General features: G+C 40.2%; 1 protein-coding gene across 1 annotated transcript; it reads right to left on the bottom strand.

The window, feature by feature from the left end:
• Nucleotides 1–2,488, bottom strand: H2AZ1 (H2A.Z variant histone 1). The gene is made up of 5 exons (XM_079920534.1): nt 2,172–2,488; nt 1,651–1,728; nt 1,249–1,362; nt 769–898; nt 1–525 (listed from the first exon to the last, which is right to left on the bottom strand). Exons 1-5 carry the CDS (start codon nt 2,172–2,174, stop codon nt 464–466), a joined length of 387 nt encoding a protein of 128 aa, XP_079776660.1. The 5' UTR covers nt 2,175–2,488; the 3' UTR covers nt 1–463.
• Nucleotides 2,489–17,407: the final 14,919 nt, after the last annotated feature.

Here is a 17,407-nt window from a genome sequence, read left to right as displayed (position 1 = left end):
GAAATGTGCTTAGGTTATTGCTGGATAAGATACCTATTCAAAACAAAGCTGTTCCTATTACAATCAAGCAGATTTTATACACAACTAGTTTGGGATATGACCTTTATTGAGCTTATCCACCGGAGTGGAAATAATGTCTGTACAAAACCAAATGTTTGTTACTATAACTTCTGCATCACAATTAAAATCCAAACAGTTTTTTAAAAACAGTCAACTCAATCAAAACCCACTACTTCAGAATCAATAGCTTCTTTGAAGCCACAGTAACACTTAAATATGGTTAAGACTCGAATGCAGAAATTTGGTTGGTTGGAAAGCTAATTAAACTTCCAACTTGCTCAAATAGAATTACAAAAAGGCAAAATTGTGTTTTTCACAGAGATACAGTCCACTGGAATCACCAACACTGGACAGCTGTTAAGAGTATTTAGAGTCCTGAGATAATAAGGAATCCAGGCATCCTTTAGACAGTCTTCTGTTGTCCTTTCTTCCCAATCAGAGATTTGTGGATGTGTGGAATGACACCTGGAAGAAGGATAAAATAACATAGTACTTTAAAACCAAAATAGTTTAATGTTCAACTTGGAAGACGTCTTTAAATGTGAGTAAAAATTCAGAAATACACACAGATATCAAATTTCATGATGCAACCATACTACAGATCACTGAAACTATACTGTGTCCTCTTCTAGACTGAAAATTACTAGTAGGAATTAAAAGCAAAGAACTCTTTTCTCTAAAGCAATTAAAATTTTAGTATTTACATACCACCACCAGCAATTGTAGCCTTGATGAGAGAGTCCAATTCCTCATCTCCACGAATAGCAAGTTGCAAGTGACGAGGGGTAATACGTTTTACCTTCAAGTCTTTTGATGCATTTCCTGCCAATTCAAGTACCTAGAAGACAGAATGTAATCAATCTCCTTCCCGCTTTCCTTATCTTCAAGATCCTGACAAGAATCAAAGCCTCATGAACGTGTATCTACCAAGTGTCATCTCCCCCACTACCTGAATGGCAAGATACGCAAAACCTGTAAAGGGGGAACGCAATTTTATTTCCTGAAGCCGCAAACTCAAGCCCAGCGGGAACCCATCGTGAACACCAGCCCCCTCTAGCGTTGTCAGAAGCTTCTCGCCGCGTTTAGAGCCTGGGAGTTTTCTTGCATCACTTTCCTCCTTCCCTCCCGCCGCCTCCCCCCACCCCACCCCCCCAATCTTTCCCAGATTATAGGCGTACACCCATTTACCTCTGCGGTGAGGTACTCCAGGATGGCTGCGCTGTACACAGCGGCAGTCGCGCCCACACGTCCATGGCTGGTCGTCCTAGATTTCAGGTGTCGATGAATACGGCCCACCGGGAACTTTATTTTTAGCATACACAAACATAAATGCACAAAGGTAGACGGGCCAAAGACGGTAAAATTATACGCGCGCCAAAGCAAGGGGAACGGACGCTGGTGCAGCAACGCGCCCCAGCACCCACACACGTGATCGCCCCCCTCCCTGATATTTATTGTATCGGTAAGCCAAGTCGCGACACCATCACCCACGCAAAGACGAAACGCTCATCTAGAGTGATGATAAACAAGAGAGGAAAAGGAAAGAAAAACGCCACGATTCCCAGACTGCACGAACCACCACTGACTGACCTGCAAACCGGCTCTCTGCGAGCGGGAAACCGCCTTTGTCTTGGCCTTTCCGGAGTCCTTCCCAGCCTTACCGCCAGCCTGCGGCGCGCACACGCCCGCGAGCGAAGAAGGAACGCAGAATATAGGATTACCAGGGCGGCGCGCCCCTCCCCCACCGCGGCGCGGCCCGGGCGCGAGCGCGGCCCCGTGCCCAGCCGGGGTCTTCGGCCCGCCGCGCGCCGCAAGGGCGACCCCGCCCGCCCGACCCGCGCTGCGCGCCCGCCGCGGCCGCGCGCCGCCGTCCACCCGCTCGCCGCCCGCCGGCCCCCAGCGGCGCTGCGCGCGCCACCCAACCGTCGCCGCCCGCCGCGAGATCGGAGGCTGCTCCGCTCGCCGCCGACAAAACACCTCCCCCCGCTCTTCCAAATCCTGTCTCCGCGCGTTCCCAGCCGTTGCCGCTTCAAACCCATCTCCGTTTGTAACGGGTTTTTCTCCCGCCGGCAAAAACCCGCGGAGTCTTCGAGCGCCTCCACCAAGTTTACCATTTCAAATTCTGCTGAAGCTCAAACAAGCAAGGCAGAGAGAGGACTAGTCAAACACCCAGCGAGAACCTGCCACCTACTCCTTCGTCGCACCGCGATTCAAACTGCGCTGTCTCCCGCCTTCCCCGCTCCCTTTATACTGCAGAATGTTCCCTCATCCGGGAACTCGGATTGCTCATCCCACCAATGGCTGCTACCCGCCCTCGGGACGCGTCCTTGAAGCCCCAGCCAATGAGCAAGCGAAGAAAAGGGCGGAGGGGCGGGCGCTTCGCAGCTCGAGCCGCTATTGGGGCGTGGGGAAGGTGGTGGGGGAGGGCAGAGGGATGGGAACTGGGGAGAAGAAGGGCACGGCGGCGGGAGGGAAGAAACAGAGCGAGCTACGCTGCGGGAGCAAGGGGACCCGCCGGCTGTGGTCACGTGCTTGGGAGGAGGGGCTGAGAGGCTTAGGGGAGGGGCATGCAGTACCGAGCACCGCCCCCCTCCCCCCCCACTCACGTCACCCGCTCAGCCTTCTTCTCCTAGCCTGGTTCCAGAGACCACGTGAAGTCTCCGCGGGGTCTAGCGCGCCCTCCTTCCCGCCCTGCCTCCCCCCGCAAGAGTACCTCGCAGGCGGAGACCCACCAGTCCTCATCCTTCTTCCGGGGCCCGGGGTACCCTCCTCCCCGGTCCCCTCTGCATCGCTGCGGCTCCTCCGGTCTGACAGGTAGCGCGAACGCGTACAGTGAGAGGAGCCCCGAGTTCATCGCGAACCACAGCCTTGATAGTGATGCCGCGTTCCTTCCCCCTAGGCGAGTCCCGAGCCACCGACTGATCAGGACCCACTGTTGCAACTTCATTTTCAGCTGAATGTCCCTACTCTTCTTTCCTCACGACTTGTGACTCCCCTACCTCCCCTACCCCACGCCAACGGGATAGTTTCACAGGAAATTCAGTGAGGCAAAGTCACCTCGTTGGTCACAAAAGACGTTTTGGTCTACCCATAGAGGGCTTGGGGTGAGGCGGTTATCTTTTCTTAAATCATAAGCCATGTTTTTCTGGAAATTACATGTCAATGGGTTGTACCTATAGCCTGGTGTCTAAAGTTGATTTAGTGAAACCTTAAAGCTATTATGTGTCAACTTGTATGCTAAACAGTTTGCTACATGACAAATGTTCGGTAAATGTCAGTGGGGTAACTCCCAGCATGATTCACAGACAGTTACAGATGGTCCGTGTAATCAATTGCAAATGGTGGGCTTAAAAAATAGTACTGTACACACACAGTACGATCCTAATGCCAGCTACCTAGTCTTCCAACTAATAGATTAATAACACCTGTATACATGTCCAGCTGCTTGAAGAAAGTAGTGATCTAAATCTTTAACATTTATAGTATTTAATAGTGTATTACATTTTAAACATATTTCAGTATTTCTGACGTCAAGAAATTTTGAAATACATACTTTTAAATACTGTAGTTCGGGTTTCAATTTGAAAGATTTTATCAAATTAGAGGACTTCTCTATTTCTAGGAGTTAAGTTCCAAGATTCCCAACAATTTGACACGAAGGCTTCTTATTTTCTTCCCCTTGCAACTGAGATTTCTTAGGATGTAATCAATAGCAAGAGTTAATCAGTTCTCCCACTGAATTGATATAATGACATTAAAAGCTATGAAACCTGATGTAATAGTTAACCTGAGCTCCACTGAGGCTTCCTGATATATAACTCACAAACCTACATTAATACCTTTTCTAGTTTGGAGACTATATATGTACTCTTTGCCATGAGGCCCAGCTAAAGGAATTCCCTGTTGCCTCACTGAATAGTGGTTAAGAGAATGAGTCAGGAGCAGGTAGACAAGAATTCTGCTCTGCTTCCTTCTCAATGTGTCACCTTAGTTACTTTTTGGAGCTTCAAGTTCCTCTTCTATGAAAACGGTATGGGAACACCTATTTTCACATGGTTGTTGAAAGATTAAAGGAGAAGGTATGTGATGTATGCGCTAACGTGTTTATCACACAGCAAGCCCTTGATGATAACTATGGTATCTTCTACACTGGATGTTGGGGAGGGATGAAATAAGGTACCTTTGATTCCTAAATCTTTTTCCCTGTCTAGTGCATTGTTGTCCTTTGACATGAAAGCAGCAAGCCTGAAACCTACCCGAAGTATATGCAACCAAGTCATCCAACATCCAGACTAAAATCCAAAATTGGTTTAATGCTTTCAATAGTTTTCCTCATCCTTTGGAGAATAGGAGAATATCAGTTTCAACACTTTTCACAGCAGTTTTGTGAAGGTTTCCTACTCGCTTTGCTGCCCTGGAAACAGCATGGTAAAAATGTGTTAATATTCTTGGTTTCTCCTCAACTTGGGTTTATACTAATACATGTAATACACGTGTGTATATATATAGCCAGAGCTATATAATTCTTTTTGTTCAATGCCATACCCAATCAGCTACTTAGTAAGTGCTCTCTTATCATAGGAAACTAAACTAATATGAGGTAGATGGCTCCACTGTTATTGACTTTCTCCTTAGTAGTCTTTTCCTAACTCAGCCACACTTTCTATGACCAATTATTATCCCCTCTCAAACACTAGTATGAATGTTAACTTCTATTCTTGACTTTTTGAGAGATGGTCTCACCCTGGGGAATCTCAAATTTCTCGAGTATATCTTACTTTGAACACCTGTTTTTTAAGCAAATGCAAACAGACTTCCCAGTTATTTCAAAGGATATCAGCCTACCACTGGTAGTGGTCTCTGGCCTGTTAGGAACCCGGGCCGCACAGCAGGAGGTAAGCAGCGGGGGAGCGAGCAAAGCTTCATCAGTACTTATAGCCGCTCCCATCACTTGCATTACTGCCTGAGCTCCGGCTCCTGTCAGCATTATGGTGAGTTGTATAATTATTTCACTATATATTTGAATGTAATAATAATAGAAATAAAGTGCACAATAAATGTAATGTGCTTGAATCATCCCCAAACCACCCCCCCTGCCCCCGGTCTGTGGAAAAATTGTCTTCCCAGAACCCGGTCCCTGGTGCCAAAAAGGTTGGGGACCACTGGCCTAGATAGATAATGGCAGAATTCTTTTGGTTAGATAATCCACATTAGAATCTTGGCATCCACCTAGGGCATCCGGGAAAGAAAGTGCCCTCAAGGGCTCACTCAGTTGTCGATAACTGAGTCCCGCTGCAGTATAATACAAAATATTGAGCTAGAGTAAAAGAACTGGGAATGATTCTGGGCAGCCAGCCACTTACTAACTATATGGCCCTAAGTAGGTTGAACTCTAAGCCACAGTTTCTTCATTTTTTATAGAGGGATTCGCAGCACTAGATAAGCCAACCTCATAGAATTGTGAAAGGATTTCATGAAGTGTGAGGAATGTACTCCATATATTCTAATATGATGTACTAATATTTGTGGCACAAAGGCCATAGTTCTCCCTGAATTCTTCACGTAAGTGTGATTATGTTAAGAGAAACCTCTGTATTTAACTCAGTGTTGATGAAACAAAGACCATGGATTTAAATTCCAAATTTCCCAGTTATACACCTCCCATGACCACAGATTTCACACACTTAATTCACAAATACAGGGCATAAGTAAAGAGGATCAGCTGAATCTACTCTACCTGATCCATTGCCATTTCAGGAAAAACAATTCAAAGATCATGGGACCCAATATCTCTTTTAATACAGCACTAAGTTATTTTTTCTGTATGTTAACAGTCCTCAAAATTTTTGGAAATTTGCTGTTAATTTTAAAATTAAAAAAATTGGGGGTCTTTTCTTCTCATATTATCCTTTTATTGTCTATTATTGATCTTTAGGATTTGCTGGGTAGAGAGAGGGAGTCTATGTGTTGATATTGTTTTCCTAAATAATATTTCACCTATATTGGTATTTAATAACTTATCCCTCCAGCTAAATTGTACATTCACTTGCATAATAATGTCCCTATCATACGTTTTTAACATAATTTCAAGGAGATTGTTATTGACAGTTAACACATTTTTATTATTGTATTGTCTTCTTTGTCTTTATATATACAACTGAAATGGAATACAATACTGTACACCACAACATATGATATATAATCCCTCCCTAATAAAGGAATAGATGTGATATATTCCAGTTTGGTGCTCTCAGCCTGTTAGATAAACTAGAACACAACCATTAAATTGTACCAGGCAACAGGCCAAGCAATAGCAGTTGGGAGATGGGATGTATAAGGCTCAGGTTCTTCCCTCCATCTAGCTGAGAGGATTAGACAAGGAAGAAAATTTAAACAATGCTCTAATCATTAAGGCCACATTTCTAAGGCTGTTACAAAATAAGTACCTGATTGGCTGCCAAATCGACAGTTCCTCTAGCTTGAAGGACAGAAAAAAACATGGGCTGAAGTGTCTTGAAGAATTTCTGTTTAAATGGACAAGGGGAGAGATTGACTACAATGACAGGTTAACGTAAGGAAGTAGCAGTTAGAAGGTAAGTGTGGCAGTGATTCCTGGTTATAACCCTGTGTCTATTTTCCCATCTTCCTCAGTACTGGAACTTCAAATTTTTAGTGGGACACTTGGTCATGAGAATATAAGTACATTTGGCCGTGGAAATAAGTTTTGACCAAAGGGTGTAAGCAGCAATGGTAGGCACAAAAAAGATCTAGGAAATTTCCTTAAAAGAGACAAGCCCTTTTCTTTTCCATTTCTTCTTCTCACTGACTGGAATAAAGACAAAGTTGGAAAGCCATTTTGGACCATGAAATAAACTTGGGAATGCAGGCCACATGTAAAGGAAATCAGATAGAATGAGCAAGAGTCTTTGATACTATGGAGTTTCAAACCTGCCCTGGATCTCTTTGAACTTTTACATCTATTTCGTTTGAGCCACTTTTATTTTGTATTGTCTATCACTTGCTGAACCTGATCTTAACCATTACAGTAAGTCAACACCCTAAATCTTAAGGAAAGATAGCACCGTTTACCCTGAGGCACTAAGAAACCAATCAATATTTCTGAGAAGGGGTTCCTTGATTTTAGGATACTAATCTAGCATGGGGTACAAGGCAAATGGCAAAAGGGAAAATTTTTGTTCGAAGGCTGGTAAAGCTGATGTATGTCATTTAGGTATAAACCCTAAAACCAGTATAACACTGAAACCAAGACAAGGATGTAAAACATCTTGAAGGAAGACTCAATAAGATTTAGTAGCTAGGTGTGACATTTAGGAAGGTATAGGAAGTGGAAATGGATAAATGAGAGAGGGCGTGGAAGAAGATACTCAGGTTTTTAGATTGGTGGTCTAAGATATGAAGTAGCATCTATAGAAATGGGGATGCCAAAAGGGTAGACACGCATGGGCAGAGGAGAGAAAAAAGAGGAAAGTCAGGAAAGTTCTGAAATATTTAAGTTGACATTTGGGGAATTCAAGTGGAATTTTCTAGTAAGTATGTTGGCAATAAGGGCAGGAGCTTCTGAAAGAAGTTTCAAAAATATATCCCAAGAAGGATTCCCAACAAAAACATTAGGCGATGATGTCAGAACTGTTGAAAGATAAACTGAGGTATATTTAAAAGTTTTAAGAGTTTATTTGAGCAAAAATCAGTTGGAATCAGGCAGCGCAAGTTGGAAGTGGTTAGGAGCATTCCGCCAAGAGGAGGTGGGGGGTGGGGGGTGGGGAGACTTCTGTAGAGAAGATCTGGAAGAAAAGAAAGGAAATAATTTGACTGGCTATAGCTTAAAGCAATTGGTTGTCTTTAGGTTTTGATTTCATAACCCTGAGGCATTTATAGGCTTAGATTTTAGGCTGCCATAGCATTAAAGCCACTTCAATCTAATAACCTGGTTCTTTAATTAATTTGACATCACAGATGACAATAGCAAGGAAAAGAGTGAATACAATTGAAAGCTGAAGAGCAGCCAAAGAAAAAGATCCAGAGAAGTAAAGCGTAGTGTCTCAGTAGGCATAACGATTCCGTACTAAACTAGAAATCTCCTGTAGTTACAACATCTGGCAAGATGATGTTCATCATGTGTGTATTGTTGCTCTGGGTAAAGAATAATCTGTTTGATCTTTACTACTCTCTTCTGTTTACCAAAGATGATGAGGTTGCCACAAATTCTGAGACTAAATCTCGTTTTATCAAAACTCTTGGTTATTAAGTAAATCATTTATGCCCAATGTTATAAAGCAATGAGAAAAGCCCACTGGCTAAATTCTGTAAATTTGAAATTCCACATTCCTATCTTAGTACTAGTGGGAATCCAAATACCACCTTCATCCTGAGGAGGAAAGGGAGCATCACAAAAAAAAAGGCAAGAGTCTAAAACCATGCAATGTATACTTCACACCCCTCTGCAGACTTTGGCCCCAGGGCCAAAACCATATAAACGTTGTGGTCATCGCACCTATTGTTTTTTTTTACATCTTTATTGGAGTATAATTGCTTTACAATGGTGTGTTAGTTTCTGCTTTATAACAAAGTGAATCAGTTATACATATACATATGTTCCCATATCTCCTCCCTCTTGCATCTCTCTCCCTCCGACCCTCCCTATCCCACCCCTCCAGGCGGTCACAAAGCACCGAGCTGATCTCCCTGTGCTATGCGGCTGCTTTCCACTAGCTATCTACCTTCTGTTTGGTAGTGTATATATATCCATGCCTCTCTCTCGCTTTGTCCCAGCTTACCCTTCCCCCTCCCCATATCCTCAAGTCCATTCTCTAGTAGGTTTGTGTCTTTATTCCTGTCTTACCCCTAGGTTCTTCATGACATTTTTTTTTCTTAAATTCCATATATATGTGTTAGCATACGGTATTTGTCTTTCTCTTTCTGACTTACTTCACTCTGTATGACAGACTCTAGGTCTATCCACCTCACTACAAATAGCTCAGTTTCATTTCTTTTTATGGCTGAGTAATATTCCATTGTATATATGTGCCACATCTTCTTTATCCATTCATCCGATGATGGACACTTAGGTTGTTTCCATCTCTGGGCTATTGTAAATAGAGGTGCAATGAACATTTTGGTACATGACTCTTTTTGAATTATGGTTTTCTCAGGGTATATGCCCAGTCGTGGGATTGCTGGGTCATATGGTAGTTCTATTTGTAGTTTTTTAAGGAACCTCTATACTGTTCTCCATAGTGGCTGTACCAATTCACATTCCCACCAACCAGTAGTGCAAGAGTGTTCCCTTTTCTCCACACCCTCTCCAGCATTTATTGTTTCTAGATTTTTTGATGATGGCCATTCTGAGATAAATGTGACTCCCTAGTCCTCTCAATTGGATGGACATAGCTCAGAGAAGAATCTAAAGGTTTTTCCACACCCTTACACTTTCCCAACTTCATTTTGTGTGTGTGGTATGTATGTTTGTGTGTGTATGTAGGAGTGGGAGTGGTTGTTTGGAATTATGTTTTAGCACAGAATAACCTGGTGAAAGCTAACTAATCCAGCTAACAATCTATCTGAAAATCACCTTGTTAACTATTGTAACTGCTTTAAGGAGTTTTTCCCAGTTTGCTATAGAATTATTCTCATCGAGATTTCATACCGTCTGGACCCAGGCAGAGAAAGAAAGAGCAATGCTTTTGCTTATAGGAGTAGATAAGGCTTTCAGAACATGATTAATGAGTCACTAGGTTTAGGATACTTGAGACATGATATTAAGCAAGATCAGTTGCTCAAAATACTTCCTACTGATTCTGTACATTTACAAGGTGCTTTATGAGTTTTCTATGGAATTTGACCTAGAGGTCCAATTCCCACCTAAAAATGTCTGAGGTAGACATGATCATGGCTTATCTTCATTTTAAAAGATAAAGAAGTAGACTTAGGGGGACATTCACGGATAAAAGGACCTGATGTAAGTTCCCTATGCTCTTTCTATAGCTTCGTACTTCCGAGTTAAAAACCTTCTCGGAAGAGGATTTGATTAGTGCCCATGACCATACATACCTGTGATCTTCTCTGTCTTAAACGAAATAGATACAATCTCTAACTGAACAACTTTTAAGACATCAGTGTTTGTAGATGAATACTGTTTTCATTGCCTTCTAGTGTCCTGATGTTTCGTGAAATAGTCATTAATTTCTTCAATAAGCCTTCTCTACTGCTCAGAATCTCAAAAGGAAACAGGCTGAGATGAACTCTTTCTCCATTAACAGATTAGTCTAACAAGTCTAGGCAAGAGCTGGCCAGGTCATTTATCATATTTCACCACAGTATATGGAAATTTACATGCTGGCTCTTTGTTTAGATTTTTATTTCCTGTTTTAAAATTAAAACAGTGTACTCGTCTTAATTCTCAAAAATGAAACAAGTCATTTTTTTTCTCACAACTAAGCTGACAATTCAGGAATTTTACAAAAATCTGTAAGGAGAGGAAAAAGTGTTACTGTATATTATTATAATGCAGAACCTGTTTCACATCACTGATTTTGTAATGTAGTAAAACTTTGCTAATTTTACAGAAAGGACTTTTTCAAAATAATGAATATTATGAATTATAGAGCGCTTGAAAATAAATACACATATGATATGTATAAAAATAAACATGTAGAAAATTTATAATACTTTTACATGTGGACATATAACACTCCAAGTGACAAGGAAATAGTTTTGCCAAGAACAAATACTAGTAGATTTGCTTTAAAAAAGAATTTGTAATAGCATTATTTATTTGTAAATGTATCAAAGCTCAAGAACTTTTAAAATATATATTAGAAATTTTCTATACTTTCTGTTCGCTATTAAGTTGGTTTACAAACTTTCTTTGTGGATGATTTAAACTATAGTTCAATTCCATTTCCAATGACAAATTCTCAGTGAATAGGATCTGGAATATTGAGGCTCTACTCTTGGTTGCCTGTGGCAATCTGATTGCCTCAAGGACTGGGAGATGAGACTTGAAACTGCATTTACAAAGCATCACATTTTTATTCAGACTGCATATTTTGGGGGTGGTCAAATCTCCTCAAGGCACTCCTAGGTGCTGAAACTTTGTCTTGAATGATAGCTCTTGTAAAAATACAGACATTTATAAGATTGCACCTGTCATAGGCTCCTTCGTTCCATTTGCTTCACACAGAACCAAAGGCTATTTTGCAAGTGGGACACAGTGCCTTTTCACTGACATGATCTTTATTTATCTGGGCTACAGATTCGTATATAAACATTGGAACAAATATATTGAAGAATATGAAGCCGATAACCAGAGCCCTGAAAGACCGATATTGACTCACTATTCACCAAAACCATTTTTTCTTCCTGAACATTCCACCAGAACTCCTGCTCCCTTGCAGGGAGGGGTGGGTCCTTGTCAAGGTGTGTGGAAGTAGCATGTGTCATTTTCATATCAAGGCTTTTAAAAAGTAAGTGTGTCTTCTCCACCCTCTTTTTCTCTGTTTGAGAGTTGTACACAAAGCAGGAGACTCCAAAGTAAGATAGGAGGTTAGAGCCTCAAGATCAATCATACAAAAGCCACCCACCAACCAGGAACACCAGACCAATACTTTTACTGTGTTAAGTCACCACAGTTCTGTTGTTTATTACAGCAGTTCGCCTTCCCTAACTAATCACCTAGTTTACAGACACAAAACAGTGAAGGTGAAGGTGTTTTTGAGAGGCCTGTTTGTGTGTAATCTATTATTATTAGGATGCTGGATTCATTTGCTAATACTATACAATAGAAGGAGAAGTTTTGGCAAACGTTCCCTAATAAAGAATCCTTGTTTTCATTGTTCCCTACTTTTAAAACCATTGTGCTTTGCAAAACTACAAAGGAACTTATGCACAGGTTACTTATTGTGGCAGTATTTGTAATAACAAAAGATTGGAAATAACCCAGAAAAGCATGAATAGAGAACTTATTAATAAACTACGGCACATCAACATAATGAACTCAGATGGAGCTGTAAAAGGGAATGATACGTACACATTGATAGATGGTGATCTGCAGGATATAGTATTCTGAAGTGAAAGAAAGAAAGTACAGAATAGGTTCTTTAACGTGTTATGTTTTGTATAAGTTGTATATTTGCTCATATTTGCAGAAAGAAATAATAGTAGATTGATAACCAAAAATTAATAAAAATTATAGTCAGAGGAAGGGTAGAGAGGACAGGGATGGAAGTAAAACTTCTTGTTTTATAGTTTTCACTTTGGTGTGTTGTAAGTGGTTTTTTTTTTTTTTTTTTTTTTGGGTACGCGGGCCTGTCACTGCTGTGGCCTCTCCCGTTGCGGAGCACAGGCTCCGGACGCGCAGGCTCAGCGGCCATGGCTCACCGGCCCAGCCGCTCCGCGGCATGTGGGATCTACCCGCACCGGGGCACGAACCCGTGTCCACTGCATCGGCAGGCGGACTCTCAACCACTGCGCCACCAGGGAAGCCCGTAAGTGTTTTTATATAATTAAAAAAACAAAAGTTTAATAAGCAATCTGTAAATATTAAAAGCAAATTGAATAAATTCAACCGGATTTATTCTAACAGAGGAAAGAAATTGTTCCAAGTAAACTTAGAAATAGTATTACTCTCAATCTGCAGTGGAATATACTATAAAGACACACACAAAAAAATACCAAGAAGTCTTACACTTTATTCAATAGTCAATGTTGGTAATAATATCAGTATTGTTATTTTTTAAATTATTACATGTATATAATAGGATAAAGCAAATTATTATGTTAATTTTCTTAAATATCAGTAAGTTAGCATAAGAAAAAGAGATATGAATATAAAATCAAAAATTTAAGACCCTTTAATTTTATATTTGAACAGAAATATCAGTGAGAACATATGACTTTGCCCCTCCTCTTAAAAAAACGTGTTTCTTAGCTCTGTCCAAGGAAAAGCCTTAGAAGCAATGACAACCTACTATCAGTAAATACTCCTAGTGGCAAGATCCTGGTCTCTAAATATCATTTCCTACTAAATGGAATCTATTGAGAAATGGCTGACTCCAGGGATGGGGCAGAAAATGTTCATGATGAGCTTGTGATATTATATTGTCCCAGAAAGTGACACTATCAAAGGTTGTGGAGTCTTGCAAAAAGGACGCAGAAAAAAGTTTGAAGATTCTCCCAGTGGCTAAAATGGGGTAATTTGAACATCGAAATAATGCCTCTAAGTTTAAGTCCAACACATTGAATTTAGAAAAAGCAATGAGTTCAAATTGAAAAGAAAAGAGAGGAGGAAAGAGGACAGGGGAGAGGAGGGGGGAGGGAGAAAGGAAGGAGTAGGAGGAGGAAGGAGAGAGAGAAACAGAGAGAAAAGAAAATCTATTGGATGCCATTGAAGTGTCCACAACTCCAACTCACTACTCTAAAGATTGATAATTAAAGGGGAAGACGTGAACATTGATCTTGTCTCTCTGCAATGAATTATATTTCAGTTTATACTGAACTAACTGATGAGGAAAAATTCTTCTAAACAAAAGATTTCTGGCTAATAAATACAGAAGAAATAAGGGAATTAGAAAAAAATCCCATTATGCAACCTTCACATGAATCATTTAAAGGTCATTAACTCTATGGTAAAACTATTTTTCTTTCTTCATAATATATTCCACTGAAGATTGAAAGTAATAATATTTCTAAGTTTACATGGAATAATCTTTTTAAAAGACTATTTTATAGATGGGGCTGTGTAGTTCATTTCATATCTATTCAAGTCTTTAGAACTAACTTCTTAGCCACTGGAAATCAAAGGACACCATACAGACAATGCAAGGGAGCATTATTAGCCACATGTAGAATGGGCAAATTGACCTGGTGTGCCCAAAAAGGAAATAGCACTGAGAAGAGAGGAAGGGGAAGAGAGAGGGAGAGACTGAGAGAGAGAGAAGAACGCTGTTTTAGATTGAAAGATTTTAAAAAAGCATTAAGAGACATTATAACCCAATAATGTGTGTGAACCTCCTATGGAAGCTGATGTTCCGTCCTTAGTTTTTTGTGGGGTTTTTTTTTTTTAAGTTTAGATAAGTGGGGAAATTTGAATATGAACTTAGCATTAGGTAATATTAAGGAATTATTGTTAATGTTATTAGATAAAATAATAACATTTAGTGATGTAAAGAAATGTCCCTTATTTTATTATTTGCAAAGAAATGTCCCTTATTTTTATTATTTGTCCCTTATTTTATTATTTGTAAAGATGCACACTGAAATATTTAGGGGAAAGATGAAAAAATGTTTGGAATTTGCTTTAAAACGTTCCAACCAAAATAAGAATTTTTTTTTTCAATGCAGGAGAGATAAACATGGCAAAACATTGATGATTGTTGCAACTGGGTATTTGTTCTGCAAATTTCAGGCAAAGTTCAAAAAACATTTTTTTTTTTTTTTTGCCCTGCCGCAGGGCATGTGGGATCCTAGTTCTCAAACCAGGGATGGAACTAGTGCCCCCTGCAGTAGAAGCATGGAATCTTAACCACTGGACCGCTAGGGGAGTCCCCCCAATTTTTTTTTTTTGAATGTGATGAAACTGCTACAAATGGTATCTTCATGTAGGGAGGGAAAAAAATTGTAAACTTTGTAGTCATGAAAAGTTCAAGTCCAATGCATTTGTGGCCCCCACTTTTTCAGGGGCTAAAACTATGTTTTGCATCATGGTTTGCCCTTAAAAATGTTTTTTTATAAAGGGCAACCCCAATATCTGATTTGAACGGACCAGGATGGCTTCTCAGCCACTCTGGTTTCACCACGTAAAGGATACTTTATTGTTTGATGTTGTGCTCAGCTGTCTTTAGCAGACAAGTTTATCTATATAAATGTTTTTGTTGTTAATTTTGTTTTGCTTTGTCTATACTAAAATAACATGCGGGGAATTTGTATAAGAGTTCACAGCGTACCAATGTGGACCACAAATCATAAGGAGCAATGAGGCAGGAATAGAAAAAAAGAGGAAAATTGAATTCAGGCAATGCGGATTTGACACTGATACTTCCCAGCCAAGAGACGTTGGTCAAATCAACCTCTGTGAACACTACGCTTCTCTTGGGCAAAATGGGAATGGTAACGTGGTTATTATAAAGATTGCATGAGCTATGTGAGGTATTTTTCAGCTCTAAAGCATCATAACATTATTAGTATGAAGAATGAATACTGGCAATATTTCATATGAATATTTACTTTTACTTTCCAAAAGTGAAAAATTTTCTAAATTATCTTATTTAAAATAAAGCAAATAGAGCTTCCCTGGTGGCGCAGTGGTTGAGAGTCCGCCTGCCGATGCAGGGGACACGGGTTTGTGCCCCGGTCCGGGAAGATCCCACATGCCGCGGAGCGGCTGGACCCGTGAGCCATGGCCGCTGAGCCTGCGCGTCCGGAGCCTGTGCTCCGCAACGGGAAAGGCCACAACAGTGAGGGGCCCGGGTACCGCAAAAAAATAAAAAAATTAAAAAAATAAAGCAAATAAACACACCAAAATTTTCCATTAAAGGATACCTGAGTAAAGAAATGATAACTTCATAATACAGAATATTACCCATTTTACTGTTTCATGCCTTATCTTTAATATATCAAGTTTGTGTGTTTGCTTTACTTCCGCACCTATTCAAAAACATAGGTAAATTTAGTACCATACTGAGGGGCAACAGGCAACATTAACTGTGACTTAGCTTGTTTTCAGTAATTTATAATTTCAATTTGCTGTCAATACTCAGTGTTGTTATGCCCTTGAACACAGCTTTTCTCTAAATTGTTTAAGGCACTTAAACATCTCGCATTAATGAAAAGTCGTTTTACAATATAATTGTGAATCATGAAAAGAGAATTGAAGAAAACGAAACCTTTTCCCCTATCATCTCTTCAGCAAAAGAGGCCACATGAAAGAACATGAATACCTCTTTAAAGTAATTAATGACTTAACGGCTACAAAGTACTTTAAAACAAAGAAACACAAAAGTATTTTTTTTCCTAATGAACAGCAGTAAGAAACATTTCATCTGATTTTCTATCAGTAGAAGGATTAGATCAGCTCAGCAGACACAGAGCTCCACGTTAGCTTTTTACTTTGTGCCTGCCAAGACTCATTTCACTACAGTGATGTTAGACCTTATGTAGTTAAACTAATATCCTGTTTCTTCAAGAGAAATGATAGAGAAAACAGACTGTATTCCTGTGGTTACTTTAGTACTTCTAATACCTTTATCAGCTGGCTCTTCCATGTTTCATGACCCTCACTTTTTACTATTCTTGTCTTTCAATCCAGATTGATCTTTTTAGATAAAAATTATCTATTTTTGAAAGGTTAAATGTTTACGTGTTTCAACAGTTTAAAAGGCTTTTAAAAAAAAGGTACATAGTGAAAATTCTCTCTCCCATCCCTGTCCTTCAGTTACCCAGAAGTATGTTTTCCCCATACTTTCCTTGATGACGTGCTTTTATTCACATTACTTCTTTTATCTGAAATTATTTCTTTTATCCTTTAAACATCTTTCAGTTTTTGCCCTTCACTTCTTCAGAATGTAGGTCACTACTTTCCTATAACGAGCTTTCCCTGAACCATTGTCTCTAAAACTGATCTCTTATTTCCCTTATTCTGCATAATTGAATATGGTTTGTACCTTGCTTTCTTTAATATATTTAAAATTGCTAATATTCCTAAATTATTTTCATATTTCCTGAGCAGAAGATTTCTGAACAGCTTATGGATTTGTAGGCTCCTCGAAAGTAAGAAATGATTCCTATCTCTTTTGTTTTCCACGTAGCAGGTAGTCTGGACTTCAGCAAGTGGTTGATGCCTAATACCTTCTCTAGCCTCAAAAATCTTACCTGGTGGTTCTCAAAATTTGCTGCTATTAGAATCAGCTGGGCAGATGTGGAAACGCATAATCCTCTGGCTTCACCCCATACTGATCATATCAGAATCTCTGGGGGTGGATTCTACGCATAAGGACTATTTAAAACTTGCCATATGACTGACTGCAACGTGCAGCTAAGGTTTTTTTTTTTTATTTTCTTATTTTATACAGCAGATTCTTATTAGTTATCCATTTGCAGCTAAGTTTAAGAATCAGTAACCCTAACCCACCTGCTCGCCCTCTGTCTCAATCCTTGAGCTCATTTCAGGAAACCATGCTCTTCCTACCAAGGTCGAGCGCAAGCCCTTGCCTCACCCACACCCATCTTTCCTGCTTTTCTCTGCTTGCCCGTAGGAAAGAGTTCCTCTTCCTCCCTCAGGCCTCCTTCCAGCAGACACGTTGTCTAGGCTCCCTTTCCTGGCAAACCTTCTCGA

Source organism: Stenella coeruleoalba (genome assembly GCF_951394435.1).
Source record: "Stenella coeruleoalba genome assembly, chromosome: 4".
In the NCBI taxonomy this organism is placed as follows: Eukaryota; Metazoa; Chordata; class Mammalia; order Artiodactyla; family Delphinidae; genus Stenella; species Stenella coeruleoalba.
This window is presented reverse-complemented; position numbering and strand designations above follow the sequence as displayed.

Bases quoted from the DNA above. Each gene is read 5' to 3' on its own strand.
- H2AZ1 (XM_079920534.1), bottom strand. The intron at 1,363-1,650 runs GTCAGTCAGTGG...CTAAAAATAAAG, and splicing joins CGCAGAGAGCCGGTTTGCAG to TTCCCGGTGGGCCGTATTCA. The intron at 526-768 runs GTATGTAAATAC...TCCTTCTTCCAG, and splicing joins GGCTACAATTGCTGGTGGTG to GTGTCATTCCACACATCCAC.